Genomic DNA, 18969 nt, shown 5'->3' on the forward strand with positions numbered 1-18969 from the left:
ATTGCTCCTTAGGTGTGCCAGTGGTCCTTTACAGTTGAAGTGTCACCCCTGGATTCTTCCTAATCTTAGCACAGCCAATATAGCTGCAAAAACCGAGCTCTTTGGGAGAACAACAAGGAAATAGGGTTAAAATACAGAAAATTTGAGAGGCCAACGTGAAACCTATTCCCAGGGTCTGCCCCATACACATCCTGTGTGAGAGGCATCTGTCCCTGGTTCCACAGAGCCAGGATCACTCTTCAGTCCTCTCACCTGAGTGCCAGCTCCCAGCTCCCAATGTCTTCTTCTTTCCCACCCGCTTCCTCTAGAAGCCAGTCTCCAATCTGTTCAAATCCACCCAGCAGACAGACACCCACTGAGGGCCTGCTCTGAGTGGGGTACAGTGCTGGGCACAGGTGGGGCAGGAGAAGTGGGACTGAGCTCCAGGGCCATGAAATAGGGTCTTCTCTTCACAGCTGACACTCCTTTAGGTTCGGGGCAAACCCAGCACCCTCAAAGATGCTCAGAGGCCTGAAGTCTTCCCAGGGTTTATTGATACATAAACAGAACATAGATACAGGAACAAAGAGGCTTGGAAACAGCTGGGGACCATCCTGACATGGCTCCCTCACCCCAAAGGGCTCCAGGGCAGCCACACATCTCCAGACACACGGGGCAGTGCTGGGGCCTGAACAGCCTCATGTCATGCCCCTTGGACCCAGCGATTCAAAGTGGCATGAGGGGTGGGAGACCTGCAGAGTGGGGTATCAGGGGGGCTCTGGCCCTGCCTTAGAGAGGACACTCTGGCTCAGAGACAAGGCTCTGACAGATGCTCAGGGAGGCTGGGGCTGCGTTTTCCACCAAAAGAAGCTCCCCTGCCAAATAGTTGCACGGAACACAGAGACTGGAACTGGCTGAGCCATAAAACCCACACTCATACCCCTCCAGAGCCCGGCTGTGTTATGTCCTTGAAGAAAAAACACGTTGCAAAGCCAGGGGCTGCACTTGCAAGCTGACAGGACCCATTCAGTGACCTGGAGCCCGTGGAGGGGTGGGCTGCCCACCAACACCCTACATGAGTAGTGCTGGACCCTGGTGAGGAATCCATTTCTCCCACCACCACCTCACAAGGCCAGCCCACCTGCCAGGATGGGAGCTTGGGGCCAGGTACAGGCTTGAGCCTGCTCCTTTGGAATCCTTTCCTAAATTACAATATCAATACCAGGACACCAGAGCATCCTTTTTGGGGATACAGGGGACCTGAAGGTCACTGAGCCCACTCTGACCTCACAGATCTCAATCAGAGGACCTGGACCATCTTTGCTTTTGGGAAGTCCTTCTGGGCAGCTATATGCAGTCCTGAGTATTGCATTTAAAACCCTCTTTCCTTTTCCTGTGTCTGAGTTTCTTCTATAGTCAAAAGGGCCAAGAGGATGGGCCACTGCATCCTGCCCCTGCACTTGGTCTTGGTCCAGCTGTGGTCCCAGCTTCTCATGAAAGCTCTCACCCTCTCCTCCAAAGAACTGTGGGCAGAGTCACAGATGTGCAGGGGCTGCTACCCATGGACCTAAGGCCCATTCCTGACTTCAAACCAGTGACAGAGTTGAGTTCCCTGAGCCCTCAGCTGTGGCACTTTTCCACATGTGGAAGAGAGTGAGCCCAGGGAGTCAGGATGGGCTGGTGTGTCCATTCTGGTCACTTCTAGGGCCTCTGCCCACCATCCTGTGCTCAGCACATACCAGCTTTCTACCACCTTTCATCTCCCACCCCATCCAGACGGGGCCAGCTGGAAGCAGAAAGTGGGGGTGACAGAGGTGGTCCAGCCAGCCCTGGCCCCCAGGCCTCAGGACCACTGGCAGGCGCAGTCGGTGGGCTCCTGCACTGTGTAGGGCACCCAGCTGGCATTGGTGGCACAGAAGAGCTGTATGGAGCGCCGCTGCAGGCCCACCTCGCGGCAGCACTTGCAGAAGCGGGCATAGGTGTTGATGTTGTAGTTGTAGATGCTGGCGGACGGGCACCTCCCATCGCAGGACACTAGGTTCACCTGGGATGGGCAGGCCAGTGAGGCAGGCTGTGGAGTTCCAAGCCCCTTAAACCCCCTCCATGCCCCTCTCTGGCTGCCCCCACCGCCCTGCGGGCACCACGCACCGGCGTGTTGCTCCTGCAGTCATTCTTGCGGATGGTCATGCGGATGGTCACCTTCTTGCAGGAGCGCCCATCCTCCTTACCTGGGGGGACAGGGTGGGTGAGGGAGCCACAGCTGAGATAGGCTCCCTGGGGGCAGCAGAATGGGCCAGCATGGGGCAGTTAGTGTCATGCTGGAGGGTCCCTCATCCAGCGACAGCACCCAGGCATTAGTGGCCCTCTCCATGGGGGGGACCCTTTAACCCCATGCCCAGGAAGGAGGCGGCAGCAGGGAAGGCAAAGGCAGCAGTGTGAGCCAGGGAGACGGGCAGCGGCCTGGGAGGTCCCTGTGCCAGAGGCAAGGAGCATCTGGGGGCAGGGGTGGGCTGCTCCCCACCCCAGCCCCAACACCTGTTGCTAGCCCTTGATGGCAACCCTGGCATGTCCTAACCTCTCCCTGAGCTTTGGTTTTCCTGTGCTGACAGGGCTCCTCGCTTTAAGATTCTGCGATTTCCCCAAATGAATAGAAACCCCAGTCTCTAGTAGGACACTTCTCACAGCAGGTTTTCTCAGTTTCCATATCTATCAAATGAGGCAGGGATTCATTTGCCACCTCCCAGAGCTGCTACAGGGGTGGAGACTGATGAGCCTGGTCCTCTGCCTGGACCACACTTCTCACGGACGGCCCATTGGCCAATCGCGTGACTCATGGACGTCCTCACCTCCTTTAGCAACGTGCTCCAGTGTCTCCTCCCCCAGGTCCTTCCTGATCCCCTTCCTGACATTGCAGCTCCCCCCCCGCCCCCCGCCCACCAGTCCTACCTCGCCTATATCTGTCCAGGCACAGTCACTGTCCTATCAGCGACATGTTTGTAATCATCCTGTTGAAGCTTAAGCTTTAGGGCTTTCTTTTGCACGGGCCCCTTTCAGCATTTGTTGTGAGTTCTTTTCTCATTCTAATCAGTCCTTTTCATAGTTTGATACGGATTCGTATTGTGTTCTTTTTCTTAATGAAGCCACCCAAATTGCAAATGCTTCAGGCCCCACAAAATTCAATACATCTATCCTATTACATATTTTACTTGTTATTCTGGCTCTCCCACTAAAATGTCAGCTCCACATGGATCTGCAGTGCCTTGAACAGTGCCTGGCACATAGTTGGTGCTCAGTAAATATTTGCCAGATGCATGGATTCGTTCTGTAACCCCAGGGAGCACGCCAGAAATGGGGTGGAATCCTTTGTCCTGGCCTCTGGGCCTCATGGCAGAGGTTTCCTACCACACCTGCTAGATGCCTCCCGGCCAGAGCTAAGTCCACTCTGTCCTTCCCCTCTGCTCCAGGAGGCAAGAGAGCTGACGGCTGTCCTAGCCACGGCCCTCTGGTCCCTGGACTGAGACTGGCTGAGTGACTGCTGGGAGCAAAGTGGTGGCGGCACCGGGCATTGGTGGGCGCCAGCTGAGCGAGCACTGCTGAAGCATTGCCATGCAAGCCCAGGGCAGGCGGCTCACCACCCGGCATGCACTGTGGGCTGAATGGCCTTTGCCAGGGGCAGGGAGCAGTGCCCTCCCCATGCCACTCCCACAGCTCAGGGGCCACCCAGCTAGGGGACATTGTTGGATACAGCAACACGGCTGTCTGCCTCCAGTCCAGTGGGCTTCCGGGAGGAGTACCTGGGCGGCAGTGGACACTAACCCATGGAGGAGAGGCAGGGCTAACGGGGACCACGGGAAACAGGGTCCCTGGGGAACCTGGGGAGAGGGACATGGGGCACAGGTCACACAGGGGCACATGGGCACATGAGATATTCAGGGCACATGAGGTTGTGTGTCATGGATCAGCCAATGAGGCCCTGAGCCCAGCTCCCTTGGAGTTATGTGATGTGGGCATTAAAGGGCCCCGAACTCTACAGCCCCATGAGGATGGGGTCTGAGTGCCCTGGGGGTCTGGGTGCCCTGATTGGGATGAGCATGGGTACGTGACAGGGGCTACAAGTTCTGGGTGGCCAGGGATCCAGGAGCCAGGTGTAAGGACAGGTGCACAGAGCTTTCACTCAGACCGTTGGGAACCCTGGAGACCTGAGTCCCACCCAGGAGGCACCTGCAAGAACAGGGCTCCTGACCTGAGGAAGAATTCATGTCAGGACACCTGGGTTGGGGGCTGGGGCAGGGGAGGAGGCGGAGTGACTGGTGAGCTAGTGACCTCCTAGATGCAATGTCCCAAGTCCCTGTCTTCAACAAGAAGCAGAGGCCTTGTCTTGGGATGAGGACATGAATGTGGCCTCTGGCCCTCTGTATATTTGTGCCAATGCCACGAGCCCTGCGGCAGGGCGTTATTCCATCATCTACTCACCCCTGAAGAGCTACCACTGTAGGTGCCAGGAATCTGGCCTTCTGTCCCCTGACGTGACACCCTGTCCCCCACCAGAGCCCCTCACCCCTGGCTTTTACCATGCTCACTCACACGTCCTGCAGCACCCTTCTAAGGAAGGTACCACGGAGCCCCCGACCTAGAGGGAGAGGAGAGGGAGGTGAGTGGGGGACCCTGTCCAAGGCCAGGAGCCAAGATTTCAGAAATAGGCAAAACGAATCCAAGAATCTTGACTCTTTTCCCCGATGGTACCCTGGGACAGAAGCTGTGGCCCTTTTGCCCATCAGGCCCTGACCAGAAGAATGGGGCCCTGGACAGGCCATGGGAGGGCCAGAGGGGCTAAGGTGACTAGTGGGGACAGCTGGCACTAAGGCTGCCTGTGTCCCCAGCGAGGCCGGAGCCTGGGCCACGATGGTGCAGGTCTCCTGCCTTTCCCAGAGCAGCTCCCCACATGCTCTCTGCCTTCCCCCCATTGTGCTTCTCTGCACAGAGGCTCAGGGAGGGCAGGGGGTCAGGGTCACCCACTTGGGTCAGTGGCCTGGACTCTATCTCAATCCTGGATAAGTCACCTCTTTCCTCTGAGATTAGTTTTCCCATCTCTAAAATGGGGGCAGCTATCCCTTACAGCCCTCATCCTCTGTAATGAAATGGATAAAACAATGGATGGGATAGTTATTTATACCTAAGAGTGTGTGTGTGTATGTGTGTGAGAGAAAGGGTCTTAGTACATGTAGGTGATTTTGTGAACATATATGTGAGAATGTGATTTTGTGAACATATATGTGAGAAAATCATACATGTGTGATTTTGCATTTGTGAATGTGTGTATTTGTTTTATAGGGAAGAGAAATATCTTCAAATGTCCAATATTAATCTCAGCAACTTTATAAGTCAACAATAACCCCAAACCTTCCAGGAAATCCTTTTCCTTCTTGTGTGCTCTTGCTGACAGCTGCCCACGCTAGTGCTGGACACCCACCAGCCCGTCACAGGACCGAACTGTGCGTCTGCGTGGTGCGTGTGTGCACAGAGTGTACCTATGTGTGTGCCTTGGGGTGTGACGGTGCGCGGTGTGTGCACTGGCGTGCTGAGTGTGTTAACGTTCCTGGTGTGTAGGCGGCTGATGCCCTGGGTTGGTGTCTATATGAGTGTGCCTAGAACACAGGACAGCGTGTGTTTTTGTGCACCTGTGTGTGGTCATGTGCTATGTGAGGACAGGGGTGTGATGTGGTCAGAGCAAAAGGAAACACAGGGAGAGGTATGTGGATTGGGGGTGGCAGTGCCGGCACAGGCTCCAGGGGGCCCCTCCTCCCGCACGCCTGCTCACAGGACCCCGCCTGTGCCCCCACCCCCATCTGCGCCTGGCCTGCGCCCTGCTGCTGGAGGAGGCCCTGACCTTGGCACACTCGGTTTCGTTGAGCGGTGGGCAGCTGATGGGCGAGCGGACGAGCACGGCGCCCAGCGGGGTGCTGCTGCAGTGGTGGCGGGCGCAGTCCGCAATCCAGGACGCCCCGGGCTGGAGGGCACAGAGGTGGGCAATGGGGGGGTTGTGGCTGGATGGACTGCCTGAGCAAACCAATAGGGCACAGCTCCAAGGACAGGTGCAGCCCAAGACCTGGCACCGTCCAGGACCCTGTCTGTGCCCAGCCCTGTCCTGAGAGCCAGAGAGGGCCCTGGTCCTAGTGTCCCCTCCTGGGACACCTTCCAGGTGGGCAGTGAGGGGGCTGCTTACCAAGAACAGGGAGGTGGTGCCATTGGGGAAGGTGAAGAGGCAGGACACGTTCCTGCAGGAGCCGCAGCAGGCCGCCAGGTCCCGCGGGTGCTCGTACTCCTGGTTCTGCGGGCCAGGGCAGGGTGGGACGGGCCTCAGCCAGGTGCCACCTGTACCCCCGCTCTCCCACTGCTTATGCCCATGGGAGCCCAGGGCCTGGGAGGGGCCCTCTGTGTGTGCTCAGGAAGAGGAATCCAGAGACTCATTCCATCTCGGGCAGGAGATCGCCCTTCTGTCTACCCTAAGCCTCCCTCACTGCCAGTTCCTTACAGCCCAGCGGACAAAGCCTTTCCCCCTTCCCGACGCAGCAGTCCTGGTAGGTAAGGGCCAGTCTTGACTCATATAGACCTCAACTGGAGGCGCAATTCCTGTGGGACTTTTGACAAATGATAGACTCTCCCTAAACCTCAGTTTCCTCATCTGAAAAATGGGAATAATTCTAACCTCTTTTATTCAACTATTATTTATTTAGCTGGTCAAGGTCCTAGGTACTGGGCGTGCAGAAGTGCTCAGTCAACAAACGGTAGCAACACAAACACACAAACCAGAAGCACAGGGCATGTGGCAGGCATTCAGTAGGTGTTTAATAAATGTGTGTTCTCTCTGTGAGCACCCACCCTTGCCAGGCCTTAAATCTGTTCCCTTTGCTCTTGCTGTTCCCCTGCTGACCTCTCCCAGCCTGGAGGTCTCTGAGGGCCCCTCGATGTCCCCTCTCCATACCTGTCTGGGGCTCTGGGAGCACTTAGGCTCTGCCAGGCCTCCCTCCTGCCCCCTCCCCGCCCCCCCGCCCCCACCCTGCGCTGCACCCTACCGCCTCGCAGCGGACGTCGCACAGCACGGAGGTGGTGTTGATCTGGTAGAAGCTGGTGAGAGGGTCGAGCACGTCGGTGCAGCGGGCGGTGTGGCACACGCCATCTGCCGAGAGCTCCACCACCGTCTGGCCCGGCTGCATCACCCCCAGCTCGCGGCTCAGACACACGGGGGCCTTCACTGCATGGGCACACAGGGCGGCAGCCGTCGTCGTCTGGCTCCGGCTGCTCCCGCCGGCTGAGCCTGCCCGGCCCTGCCCCGCAGCCTCCCCCACTCACCGCACTCGTACTTGGCGCAGCCACACACGTTCTCCACGCTGCGCAGGAACTCCTCGTCCAGCTGGGACTTCTCCCACTGGGTGGGGCAGAGGTGGTCAGCGCCCAAGGTGGGGCCTGGATCCGCCCTCAGGAGCAGTGGTGGGCAGGGAGCGGGCCGGCAGGTTTGGGGGCCCCCCGGCAGCCTAGAAGCCCAGTCCCAGGGTGGCCCACAGACCTCCCCGCTGTGCTGTCCCCACCCCAGAGCCCCTCGCCTCGGGGCCCACACTACTTCCATTCTTTGTTCCCTAGTTTCAGGAAGAAGAGGAGGGATGGGATGGGGACAGAATGAGAGGAAATGTGTGTTGGCGTGGGGGTGGGGGACACATAACGCAGAAAATGACCGTAAATGTAACTTCACACTTCTTAAAGTATTTTCACTTGGTGGTTAAGGGCATGGTCTTTGGAGTCGGATTTCCTGGACTCCAATCCTGGCTGTGTGAGTTACTAGCCTCATGACCTTGACCTTAGCTTCCTTGTTTATGCAACTGAGATAATCACAGAATCAACCTCATGGGGTTGTCCTGAGAATTAATATGATAATACACACAGAAGGCCTAGGAAAGTTCCTGGCATATAGTAAGCTCTCAATAAACATTAGCTACTGTCATGATTATCATCTTCATCATCACCGTCATCATCTTCACCATCCCCACCACCATCACCATCATCATCTTCACCATCCCCACCACCATCACCATCATCATCTTCACCATCCCCACCATCCCCATCACCATCATCATCTTCACCATCACCACCACCATCACCATCATCATCTTCACCATCCCTACCATCACCATCACCATATCACATTATCACCATCACTATCATCATTGTACTTAATCCTTCCCACACTCTAAATCCTTCCACTTTACAAAGGAGGGCACTGTGCCCAGAAAGCCAGTGGCGGAGCTTGGGAAGAGAACACCAACATGCAACCCAGGGTTCCTTGCACTGCGTTGAAGGAGTGGGGTCTCCAGGCGAAGGGCAGAAAGGAAAGGAGAGGGGGGCAGACCAGGGAAGGTGGGAGGTGCAGGATCTCCATACCAGATGGCACCGGGGCACTGGGATTGTGTCGCAGTCGCACTCTGAAAAACACAAGGAGCCAAGTCCCACCTCACCAGGGATGCCCAGGTAGAAGAGCCCTGGGCCCCCCAGAACCTCTTACTGTGGGTGCAGCCCCTCCTCTAGTGCATACCCAGCTCCAGCCCCAGCCCAGGGGGAGGGGAGGAAGAGGCCATGACCTCAGCCTCCCTCCATCCCTGGCAGGGGAGTCTGCAGCACCCCTAGCTGGGCAGGTGGGCAGTGACAGGTCCTGAATGCCAAGCTCCCCACTGAGTGTGGAGCGAGGACAGGCAGGCAGGCAGACAGACCAATCACAGGTTTCCTTTTGTCACCTGGATTCATCCGTCTACCCCGGTCCAGAGCCCATTCTGGAGCAGAGGTGGGGCCTCTCCAGGATAGTAGACATGGCGAGGGTGGAACTTGAGGCCATCTGCATTTCCCAAATATTAATACAAGTTCCAGCAAGCTCAACTTTGCTACTCCTAGCCTTTACCTGTGAGCAGGTCTCAGATGTGAGTGGGCTGACTGCGGAGCACTGCTAGCAACTTAAGGGACACACAGCTCTAGCTCCATCAAGGACTGAGAGCTCCAGGTCAGAGTGGCTGTGGACACTCCATCGAGTCACTCATTCATGCAACAAATAGTTTTAAGCATCTACTATATGCCAAGCTCTTTTTCTATGCTCTGGGGACAGAGCAATGAATATAAGAGACCACAACCCCTGCCCTCATTAAGTTTATATTCTAGTGAGGACTAGAAAAGAAGATAAGCTTCTCAACTCTTTTTTAAATAACATTTTTATATAAAGCTCACTGGTTTTCATTATTGATCTTGACACTCCTACCAGTCTCTCAAAAGGATGTGAAGTGAATTTTCACAAAAATTACATGTACTATCAGGCAGTTGTATTAAAGAATTTTTAAGATAGAAACCCTTTTTGGAATGGGGGACTTGCTTTTCTCCTACAATCCTGGAGAGAACGAGAGGTAGGAATGTGGCTCGTGGAGAACGGACGCAGGAGGGGGAAGCCGATTCTGGTGGCTTCCCCCCAGTACTCCCTCCCCCTCCTCAGCGGGGCCCTGCGGGGAGCGTGTCCTGACCAGGGACTTACCACAGGACTTGTAGGGGCAGCAGCGGTCTGGGCTCCACACCTCCACCAGGGCAGTGCCCATGCCACACTGCACTTGGGGGCAGCGGAAGCTCTCGCACGCTGCGGGGAGGGCAGGCAGGCAACACGTGAGCCGCGACACCTTGGAGTGTGAACCCTCAGCTACGCAACACTGGCCACGGAGGGGGAGCCTCCCAGCTCCTCTCTAGGTCCCCCCACTATCCTCAGACACTCTGTGGGACCACAGCCCTGGGAAAGGGTCTGGGTACCCAGTCTCCCCCTGGAGCTTCTAATAAAATTATTGGCACAAGCAAAGGTTATCAAGCGGTATTTCAAAAGTTATGAGGAGGCCAGGCTCAGTGGTTCATGCCTGTAATCTTAGCACTTTGGAGGCCAAGGGCGGAGGACTGCTAGAGGCCAGGAGTTCATGAACAGCTTGAGCAAGAAGGAGACTTTCTATAAAAAATAGAAATATTAGCCAGGCATGGTGGCACATGCCTATAATCCCAGCTACCTGGGGGGCTGAGGCAGGAGGATTGCTTGAGCCCAGGAGTTTGGGGTTGCAGTGAACTATGATGACACCACTGCACCCTAGCCTGTGTGACAGAGCAAGACCCTGTCTCAAAAATAAAATAAAACAAAACAAGTTATAAGGGAGAAAGGAAGAAGGACATTTGCATAGTGTCAAAGTGATGGGTTACTTTCTGGTTAAAGGGGGAAAAATGTAAACACAGGATGGACGCGTCAGTGGTCCCCACCCTAACCTGGACCAACATGAACATCAGTTACAGTGGCTCCGCCTGAAAGCTTGTACATCTTGAGGTGATGCACTGTGAGGCTCATGCACTGTTTGGCCAAAAAATGTTAACTTGAATCCATCAAGCCTTGGATCTAACTTTCAGTTTATAGGAAGCACAGAGGATAATGGAGCAAGGGAAGCAGCCCCCAGAGGAAGCACTTGGATAAATGTAGAAGGTGGGCCTTTCTGCAGGACCACAGTCTGAACTCTGCAATGTGGTATCATACAGAAAAAGACCCCTGTGCCAGGTTAAGAGAGACTCAAGACACATATTAATAATTGTCATGTGTGGACATGGGTTACACCCTGGATAGGACAAATAGGAAGAAACACAGACTGGGAATGATATGAGCTGAAAACTCAGTAACATGGAAAGGTAAAGACTGCTAACTGAAAACAGCCAGTTTAAAACATTGTGCTCAGTATGACCTCATTTTGGTGAAACACATCCACACACAGGCATAGAGAGCATCTGGAAGGATGTGTACTGAAGTGAATCACTCACAGGACACTATCTAGCAGGTAGGAAGACAGTATTTTCATTTTCTTGCATTTACTTGGAATCTGTACTTGCTACAAGGCACACATAGTGTTTTTGTAATAATAAACATATGATGAAGGCAGGGAGAAGGTGATAACATCAATATCCTCTGTTTGTGAGCACCTACTGTGTACCAAGAACCATTGGGGACTTCACATAAATTATCTCTAATCTCTACAATAGCCCCTCCAAGTGGATACTATTTTATAAACAAGCACCCTTGGCTCAGAGAGTTAGGGAGCTGCCCTGGGCCATACATCTAGTGAATGGCAGAAGGGGGACTGACTGCTTCTACTCCTGTACTCGATCCACGTCATCAGGCTCCCTCCCCGACCCTGACTAGGAACATGGGAATCAGAGAGGGGGGCTCAAAGGGAGAGGTGAGGAGAGAAGGAGAGAGAAGAGGAGGAGAAAGGATGGCAAACTTCTGCTCAGATGAGCTTTGTAGACATTGTGACAAATGGCCTTGGAGAGCCCAGGGGGAGTTGCCCATCAGCTCCTGGTCAGGTGTGGTCAGGTCATTTGGGGAACTCTCACAGGATCCTACACCGTTTCTGAGTAGGCTCCTGACGTTGGACCAATCAGGGTTGCCCTGGGGTGTCCTGGTGGAGGTCGCTCACCTACACTGCTCTGTGCAAATGAGGTTCACTTCATGTTTTTCCTACAATCAGTGGGCGAAGCAATTTTTGTAAATCGAGTCATATTTAAATTGAATAATTTTTTCATTTTCATTCATTAGGTTTGCTTGAAGTCCATCATGCTGGCTGTATTGTGCTTAATAGTTGCTGTTGAGGTACTGTGTTCATAGTAATAATACATACAATGTCAAGGTACTATGAACATAGAACATAGTATATACATCATACATATAAGTACTATTAAAAATATTAAAAGGGGCCGGGCAAGGTGGCTCACGCCTGTAATCCTAGCTCTCTGGAAGGCCGAGGTGGGTGGATTGCTCAAGGTCAGGAGTTCGAAACTAGCCTGAGCAAGAGTGAGACCCCCGTCTCTACTATAAATAGAAAGAAATTAATTGGCCAACTAATATATAGAGAAAAAATTAGCCAGGCATGGTGGTGCATGCCTGGAGTCCCAGCTACTTGGGAGCTGAGGCAGGAGGATTGCTTGAGCCCAGGAGATTGAGGTTGCTGTGAGCTAGGCTGATGCCACAGCACTCATTCTAGCCTGGGCAACAAAGTGAGACTCTGTCTCAAAAAAAAAAAAAAAAAAAAAAAAAAATTAAAAGGGCCTACTTTATTTATCATCACAAAATAAAAGACTTCAGAGGCTTTGAAACATAAAGCCCTGTGGGACACAGCCTCCATGAGTGGGCAGTATGGCAACACAGTGGCAAAAGGAATCCTGACCTGGAGAATGAGAACTTCTTATCAATGTTGGGGGTACTGGATTTACCTAAACATTTTCCCTTCCACCTAAGCCTCCTTCTGGCCCTTGGGGGCCTCAACGGAGGGGAGGCCTAGGATCCCCACCATCCAGCTCCCATTGCCTTGCCCAGCTTTTTCCAGTAGGGCCTGCATTCATCATGGCTTCAGCTGCTCTGCCCTTACGAGCTCACCACCTGGGAGTGCCGTCCTGCTCCCTGTTCAACTCCCATAGCTCCTGGGGTGAGGACTTCGTGAAGCAGCCCGGTGGACATGGAAAGGTCCTAAAACCCCTTCCCACTGTGGCCCACCATGTGCCCAGCAAGACTCACCACACTGGTACAGAGGGCAGCAGAGCTCTGTGGTGTTCCTATGCACGGTGAGCACCTCCCCTTCCTGACACTCAGGGATGGGATCTGGACAGTCACCACAGGCTGAGGGAGAAAGGGCCAATGCTGTCACAGCAGTTCCCCTTATGGGGACTTGGTACAGAGCAAGTTACCTTAACAACCCAGATATGGTGGGAGCTAAACTAATAGCAGTATTTTATGGTCTTATGTAACCTGTTCTGGAATCAGAACCTAGAAATTCTTCATGTCCACCCAAAGTCTTACACTGAACAGGCACCAGTTTCCTCATGCTCAATATTCTAGAAGGGGATGCAGAGTTGGTTTCCAATTCCTCCCACACTGCTTCCTGGACAGTGAGTTTACCCTTCTCCCTATGCCATACCACCCAAAGACCCCAGCCGTCCCTCCCAGCTGCTCAAGAAAGTAGGGCCAACTGCAATCCAGCTGTGTGCACTGACATCTGATGGTGTCTACTCACTGCAGAAGTAGGAGGTGCAGCAGGAATCCCCTAGGCGGCCTGCGATCAGGGTCTGGTCCTGGCGGCAGCTGGGGACCAGCTCTGCCTCACATAGATCTGGGTCACACTCTGAAGAAAAGGCAGAATTTAGGGACCAGGAGCAGAACCTGCCTGGCCAAGCCTGGGCCCCTGCCCTGGCTCTGCCCTAATGTCCAGCCAGAACCCGGCCCCCAGCACTGTCCTTCCCCCACCCCACAGCCATCCCCCACCCTCTCTCACCGCAGCTATAGCTGGGGCAGCAGGAGTCCTCCTGGAAGTGGGTGCGGAGGCGGTGGCCTGGCTGGCAGGTGGGGGCGAGGCCTTCACAGAGAGTCTGGTTGCACACTGGCCCAGGGGCCACAGGGCCTGTCACCTGGAGGCCAGGATGTCCTCACCATGCTCCAACATTGCCCACATCCTAGAAACCTGGTCCCCGCTATGCCCCCTGGCCCCCAGGACCCACACCCCTGGGAGGGGCCTTTGAGGGTCACACAGGGGTCCAGGGCTAGGAGAGAAGAACAACAAGAGCTAACACCCACCCAGATGGGCCTGTGCCAGCTGCTGTTCTAAACTAGTACAAACATATGTAATTCTCACAACACCCCCCAAAGTGAGCACTATTATCAGCCTCATGTCACAGGAGAGCCAACAAAGGCACGGAGGATGCTAAATGATTTGCCTGAGGTCACAGGCTACAGGTGGCGGGGAGCAGGAGGCAGCCAGGCTGCGGGGGCCCAGAGCACATTGACTCAGAAGCCTCAGCGCCTGCCCCCAGGGAGGTTCTCCACTCCCCCCAGCGCACCCGCACGAGACGCTCTAATTTTCCCAGGCCTTGTCTCCTCCTTCAAGGTTGGTGGGCCTTTTAACTGTCATACAGTTGAGGTCCAGGGAAGCGGAGGTGGGACTCACCGCAGACAGCTCCCAGGCAGCAGGGGTCCTCGGTGGGCCGGAGCAGGGCCACCTCCCCGAAGCGTGGGCAGCTCTCAGGGCGGGCATCTGGGCAGCCCAGGTCCACTGGGACGATGGTGTCCGGGGCTTGGCACTGGTGCTGGCAGCAGCCGCTGAGGGAGCTGTTCCAGGTCTCCCCGAGGGCCCGCGGCACCCCCGTGCTGTCGGTGCAGGCTGCAGTAGGTGCACGGCAGGGTGCGGGGGACTGAGGAAGCGGGAGACCCAGCCTGTCCCAGGCTAGACCCTCTCTGGGATACTGAACCCTTCCCCTTAAGCAGACCTGGAGGGACACGGATGGGCTCGGCCATGGGCAGGAGGGAGGCACAGGAGACCCTAGGTGAGGCCAGCTTTGGAAGGCCCCGCCTGGACAGGGGCAGCGAGGAACCTACCACACTTGTCCTCAGGGATGCAGAGAGCAGAGTGGCGCCGGTGCAGGATGGTGCCCTCAGAGCAGACACAGCCCTCGCCCAGCACCTGGCACTGCTCCGGGTCCAGCGGGCCCAGCATCCCATCCTGGCATGTCTCGGGGGGCTCACAGGCTGCCACACATGCCTGGTATGTGGAGTTGCTGGAGCACAGGAAGGCTGCAGGGGCACAGCGGGCACCAGGCCTAGCTCAGACCCCAGGAGGCTCCCCACTGAGGCCAAAAGAGCAGGAAGGGGGGGAGGGCTTAGAGTGTCATCAAATGCCTCAGGAGAGAGTGCATAAATCAAGGGGCTTGGTGTCATCGCCTCCTCCTTAGATCCGGAGTCAGCAAAGTACAGCCCACAGCCCAAATCCAGCCTGCTGTCTGTTTTTGCAAATAAGGTTTTATGAGAACATAGCCATGCCCATTCATTTATATATTGTCTGCAGCATTTATATATTGTCTGCATTTATATATTGCCTGTTTTTGTACCAAAAGGATAGAGTTGAGTAGCTGTGACTGAGACCACACGGCTCACAAAGCCTCAGATACCTACTACCTGGCCCTTTGCAAAAAATGTATGTTTGATGCCTTGCTCTAGATCAGTGTTTTCAAACTTTCTTGATTGTCAAAGTAAATTTTACATTGTGGCCCCAAACACACAAACATGTAGAACAGTGGTCCTCAAACCCGACTGCAAAAGAATCACTTGAAAGCTTTTGAAATACTATTGCTGGGACCCCACCCAAACCAGCTGAATCTCTGATTATAGGGCCCAGGCATTAATACTTTTTGTTCTTTTTTTTTTTCCCTCAAAAATCCAACTTATCCACTTTCCACACATTAATACTTTTTGAAGTTCCCTGGGTTATTTCAAAGGGTATTCAGGATTGAAAAATCACTGATATAGTGAAACAACCAAAAGAAAACTCTTTCATGAAATAATAAGTGAACTTTCTATGTACAATACACACTGGGATTTTTTTTTTTAATTCTATTGCATTTTTTTAAATGCTGGTGCCAACCTCCCAAATTGATTTCATACCCTGAGTCGGGATCCACAGTTTGAAAAATGCCTGTCACATTGTAGGTGTGGCCTTCCCATGAGCTGTTCCCAGCCTCTCTGGACATGTTCACATTTGTAAATCAAAGGACTCTCGCCCAGGCCCTACCCAGGCATCAAACCCAGTAAGGGTGAGGAGGAGGTGTATCTCATTTCCATCCTCAAAGAAGGAGGGGAGAGACCAAAAGCAGAGAAAGATGAGCAAAAATTAAGTGAAGAGAACTAACAGTTACTGGATGGTGACCGTGCACCAGGTGTGTGTGAGGCAGTAGGCACATGTCACCTCCTGTCATCTTCAGAACAACTCTAGGAGGGAGCTATTATTACTGTGCCCATTTTACAGAGAAGAAACTCAAAGAAATTCACTAACAAATAAAAATAATCATGTATGAATGTGTTGACATAAATTATAATAAAATAAAATTGTTCACTATATAAAATATTTATATTTTATACGCAAAAATTAAGTATAAATATAAACATAAAATATTTATAAATGCATTAATATAAATGAATGAATGAATGATAAAATCTGGAAAAGTGTAGACTTGCACTTGGGTCTGGGAGGCTTTTTCCGCTCTAACAGGGGATGGGAACAAAGTCACAACGTAGGAGACGCCCGTCTCCTTAACTCACGGCAGTAGTCGGAGCGCCGCCACTCTATGCACACGTGGAACTTGTGGCACATGGCCACGTACACGGTCAGGGCCACGCAGGGCTGCTGCACGTACTTGGTGTCCCGGATCCACAGCTCACAGAAGGACTCCGGGGAGACCTGGGCACATGCATCAGGCAGTGCTGTCTACGTCCCAGGCCCCAGCTCCACCCAGCCCTGCCCCGGGGGAACAACAGGCCCCTGCAGGTAGGTGTAACCATCCCCAGCCAGCCTGGAAGGTCGCCCCAACACTGGACCCTACGGGCACATACAAAGCGGTGGCAGGCGCTGAAGGTGCGGTTGGACACCATGCGAAGGCAGGGCGAGCAGTCGGCCGTGGCGCAGCTGTCTGGGCGGAAACGGGTCTGGCCCACCGAGGTCAGGGAGCTGGGCACTTGCCAGCTTTCCAGAAAAGGAGAAGGGTCCTCGGCCCTGCCCAGCACAGAGCCATCCTGCAGGGTGAGGTCATTGTCTGCATCTCCATCACAGACACCTGGAAGGGATGGAATGACCCCAACAGCCACGGTGATCACTACCACTCCCAGGTCCCCAGCTCTTACTCTGCATATTCTTCACAACAATTCTTTGAGGCCAGTAATACCATTATCCCCATTTAACAGATGAGGGAAATGAGGCACAGAGAAGATAGGAAACTTGCTGTAAGAAATGTCTTTGTAAGAAGAATGTCTTTGTCGGTGGGAAAAACACCAAAGTATTTAGGGATAAAGGGAAACAATGTCTTGAACTTATTTCAAATGGTCCAAAAAAATATGTGTGTGTGTATTGCATGTGCATATAAAATATATACACACACAGAAAAAGAGAAGCAAATGGGGCAAAATATGAACAAATAGTACATCTGGGTAAAAGGTATTAATAAAGGTATGAAGGGTATCCCTTACACTGTTTTTGCAACCTCTAAGTTTGACATTATATCAAAGTAAAGTTACCCCCAAACTCTGCCTTAGCAGAGCTTGCTAGCTCATTATAACACCTGTTTCCTCTTCTTCCTGGGCAGTCTGCCTATCTTTCCCAGACTCCCTTATAAGTGGGTGAGACCAGCTAACTGAGTCCCAGCCATCGGTGTGTGAGTGAAGGTGCTGGCACCACCTCCAGGTCTGGTCCATAAAACCTTCCCAACTGTCTCTTCTCTGTGAAGTTGGAAGTTCATGTTGACAATGGCAGAGCCACAAGATGGAAAGGATCTGGGTCTGTGAATCACTGCCAACCATTCGGAAACTTACGTGCACAAGAAATTAGCTTCCGTCGTGCTGAGGCAGTGAGATGGGGATAGGGGTGAAGTTTATCTGTCCCAGCTGCTAATAGGATGCGAACTTCCAGCTTCATCCCTCACACAGTCTGCACACTCCAGACACACACTCCCCTGCCTGTGACTTTGCTCAAGCTGCTCTCTCTGCCTGAAATGTTTTCTCAGATGTCCTTCCTTCAAGGACACCTCACCTGCACCACCCATGACTTGCCCAGCTGCGTGTAGCAGTCACAGGTTTGCAGGTCTGCCTTTCACACAAGACTGTAGCTCTTTGAGTGCAAAGATTCGTTTTCCTCTAGATTGTCCTGTATCTCAGCACTCCCCCAAGGTGCCTAGCAGAGCGCCCAGATAGCAAGTGTTAGTTCAGTTAAATGGAGATAGAAGTGACCTGACTTCTGCTCTGACACCTCCCACCACCATCCAGTGAGTTTAAAGCCTGATTTGGGGCAACACTCAGATTTTATTAATGGTCCCAATGGTCACATTTTGCATTTTGACGCTGAGTCACAGAGGTGTCCTAGGGAGGTGTGGGCTCACCAGACTGCTGCTGCCCACAGCGCTCTTTGCCAGGGATGAAGAGACAAGAAGAAAGGAATGGTGGGAAAGGACAGAGGTGGTGGTAGCGGGGTATGTGTGTGTGTCAGTGAGAATGGAACCTCCACAAAACAGGGATTTTGTCTGTTTTGCTCACTCTTCTGTCCCCAGGGACTGGTACACAGTAAATATGTATCACACAAAGGAAAGAGTGAGCACGGAGTTGGCTGACACATGTTAGTGTATGTGCAGTGGGCATTTTGAATGCAGGGCATGAAAGGAATGAACGCAAGGGGTGCAGGTGGAGGATGGAGGGTGTGCATATGTGTGTGTGTATAAGTGTCCCTATGTCACCAATCATCACACTCATGGCAGTCTGTCATGGAGCTCCCCATGAGTGCCCATATGCTTGTGCCCCCACAAGGAGAGGCAGCCCACATCCACACTCCTCTTCTACCCCTTTTTCTCATCAAAATCCATCCAGTCCCTTATATCATGCTTTCTGCAACCATGCTATGGCCTAAAAGGAGCATTAGTTCTGTGTGGTATGGCAGCTCTTCCGTGTGACCGTAGGCAAGTCACTTAACCTTTCTAGGCCCTCTTTCTTCTTTAGTTCTATGGGGATACCCATGGCCACCTCTCAAAGCTGTTGTGTGGATGGTCTAGGAAAAGGGAGATCAGAGGGTGGAAGTGCTTTGTGAAGTGCCCAGGCACGTGCTCATGGGAGGGGTTATCTGGCACTTGGAGGCTGTCAGGAAAGCTGACAGACAATCCTGGCTGAAGGGACAACAGGCCAAGGCCTAGAGCCATGCACCATCTCCTTGCTGGCAGCTTCAGTCCCAGAACACAAGACATTAGGCCCCCTGATCTGACAGCTGTGCTGGTCCACCTCTGGCCTGGTACTGTTTCCCAGCCTTTCCTGGTCTAGGGAACTTAAGTCTGGGGCAGAGATAGACCTGGGAAGCATCCCCCTCCCCCCAGCTGGGT

General features: G+C 53.4%; 1 protein-coding gene across 1 annotated transcript in view; it reads right to left on the reverse strand.

The window, feature by feature from the left end:
- Nucleotides 1–523: 523 nt before the first annotated feature.
- OTOG (otogelin) overlaps nt 524–18969 on the reverse strand; it is an 81363-nt gene continuing 62917 nt past the window's right edge. Inside the window, exons 39-54 of the mRNA XM_076002124.1 lie at nt 16451–16671; nt 16160–16298; nt 14444–14638; nt 14016–14228; nt 13347–13451; nt 13089–13196; nt 12593–12694; nt 9542–9640; nt 8413–8453; nt 7330–7405; nt 7053–7231; nt 6203–6307; nt 5867–5986; nt 4564–4609; nt 2128–2207; nt 524–2023 (exon numbers count right to left, since the gene is read on the reverse strand). Coding sequence (XP_075858239.1) covers nt 1823–2023; nt 2128–2207; nt 4564–4609; nt 5867–5986; nt 6203–6307; nt 7053–7231; nt 7330–7405; nt 8413–8453; nt 9542–9640; nt 12593–12694; nt 13089–13196; nt 13347–13451; nt 14016–14228; nt 14444–14638; nt 16160–16298; nt 16451–16671 — 2030 coding nt within the window. The 3' untranslated portion in view covers nt 524–1822. The remainder of the gene's footprint in view (nt 2024–2127; nt 2208–4563; nt 4610–5866; nt 5987–6202; nt 6308–7052; nt 7232–7329; nt 7406–8412; nt 8454–9541; nt 9641–12592; nt 12695–13088; nt 13197–13346; nt 13452–14015; nt 14229–14443; nt 14639–16159; nt 16299–16450; nt 16672–18969) is intronic.

This window comes from Microcebus murinus, chromosome 4 (genome assembly GCF_040939455.1).
Source record: "Microcebus murinus isolate Inina chromosome 4, M.murinus_Inina_mat1.0, whole genome shotgun sequence".
Lineage (NCBI taxonomy): Eukaryota > Metazoa > Chordata > Mammalia > Primates > Cheirogaleidae > Microcebus > Microcebus murinus.